Source organism: Echinops telfairi, unplaced genomic scaffold (genome assembly GCF_000313985.2).
Source record: "Echinops telfairi isolate 266 unplaced genomic scaffold, ASM31398v2 ScPeMD7_12;HRSCAF=54, whole genome shotgun sequence".
In the NCBI taxonomy this organism is placed as follows: Eukaryota; Metazoa; Chordata; class Mammalia; order Afrosoricida; family Tenrecidae; genus Echinops; species Echinops telfairi.
The window spans coordinates 2,708,718-2,710,074 of NW_022103909.1; the positions used below are offsets into that span (position 1 = coordinate 2,708,718).

Consider the following 1,357-nt stretch of genomic DNA (forward strand, 5'->3'; position numbering starts at 1 on the left):
TTACTGTAAACTCCGCAGTAAATGATCATTTCTTTGAGCTCCAATTCGCCAAAACGGTTAATTATCTATCAAAAGCTATTGGTGCTAAGAATGTTACTTTGGCTGGAGAAGGGCAGCCTTTCTCCAAAGAGCCATGCTGTCAGCAAGACCTCTTTGTGCCATTATTTCCCAGAATGCCCATGGACCCCTGCAGGGGATGCCATGCTGCACTGCGAGTCAGCTTGGGGTTTTCTGTTTACATTTACAGCTGTTGCCTAGGCATTTTTACTGAAAATGTTTTTGTGCGCCGTTTTCATGTGTGTCCAGCAGCTTTTTAACAGATTGTTCATCTTCATTTCAATTTGTAAACACTACCTTGGGGGAGGGGTGTAAAGTGAGCAAGTAAAGCTCTACACTCTGATCAGTGAAAAAAATACAGTTGGAAATTCCCTGTAAACAAGTGGGATGACTTGTGAAAAAGGTATTTTCAGAAGACACTACCACCTACTGGTAACACAGCACAACTGCTCACAGGTCAGCTCAAACATGACCCGAGAAGAACTAGAAAAAATAAAGAGCCAAGCCTCGTTCATTCGGCTTCACGACAACTGCATTGCCTTTAAAGGAGATGCTACCATAAAGTGGTTGTGTGAGTTTGGGGGTTTTTTAATAGCATTTTAATAGAACTGCACGTTTTGTTGGCAACAAAACTTCCGCGGCAAAATGCATCTTGTGAACAGATACGTCCTGTAGAAAGGCTGATCACACACGGGGTCTGCTAAACAAAGATGCCTGTCAACAGTTGCTCAAGTTGCCGCAAACTCGTACGGGGTGACTGTTTTGGGCCCAACGCTCTGCAAACGCAAACAGAACGATGTCCACGTTGCTGGACATCTACGATAACTTGAGAGCGATGAGGCTGCATGGCCCAGCGCCGGCGCGGAAGCCGTGCGATAACTACGTTGTTTATTATATGCGGGGAAGGGGTGGGGGGTTGGCATCGACGTGCTCACTGGTCCAGAGCCCTGCCCCTCCTGGCTGGGCCCCACGCTCTCCAAACGCTCTTGCTCGCCCACCCCTCGAACCTTCGCATTACTGTCTGGTCCTCGCGGAAACGTGAGCTCCTCGGGCGGGCGGACTGGCTCTTCCCGCCACCCTGGCCGACCCAGCGGGGACTTCCGGCGCGCGCGGCGGGTTTGCTCCAGGAGTCGGGGTCCGCTGGGCGGGCGAGATGCCCAGGCCAAGGCCACGCCGCCTCCCGGCCCAGCCCCGAGACTTCGGCCGGAGATCTCCAGGGGGCCGTCGAGGAGGAGCCGTTCGTGACACGACCGCAGAGCCGCGGCGGGGGCTTTCGGGTTTATGTTTATTGGGGGGCTGG

The 1,357-nt window shown here is 52.5% G+C and overlaps 1 protein-coding gene across 4 annotated transcripts in view; it reads right to left on the reverse strand.

The window, feature by feature from the left end:
- ATF1 (activating transcription factor 1) overlaps window positions 1–1,167 on the reverse strand; it is a 57,912-nt gene extending 56,745 nt beyond the window's left edge. For 2 of the 4 annotated variants that reach the window (XM_045287316.1, XM_045287315.1), the window contains exon 1: window positions 1,065–1,167. In XM_045287316.1, the coding sequence (XP_045143251.1) occupies window positions 1,065–1,072 (8 nt within the window). In that variant the 5' untranslated portion in view covers window positions 1,073–1,167. The remainder of the gene's footprint in view (window positions 1–1,064) is intronic. The other 2 variants (XM_013006950.2, XM_004711384.2) reach the window with 2 other exon arrangements.
- Window positions 1,168–1,357: the final 190 nt, after the last annotated feature.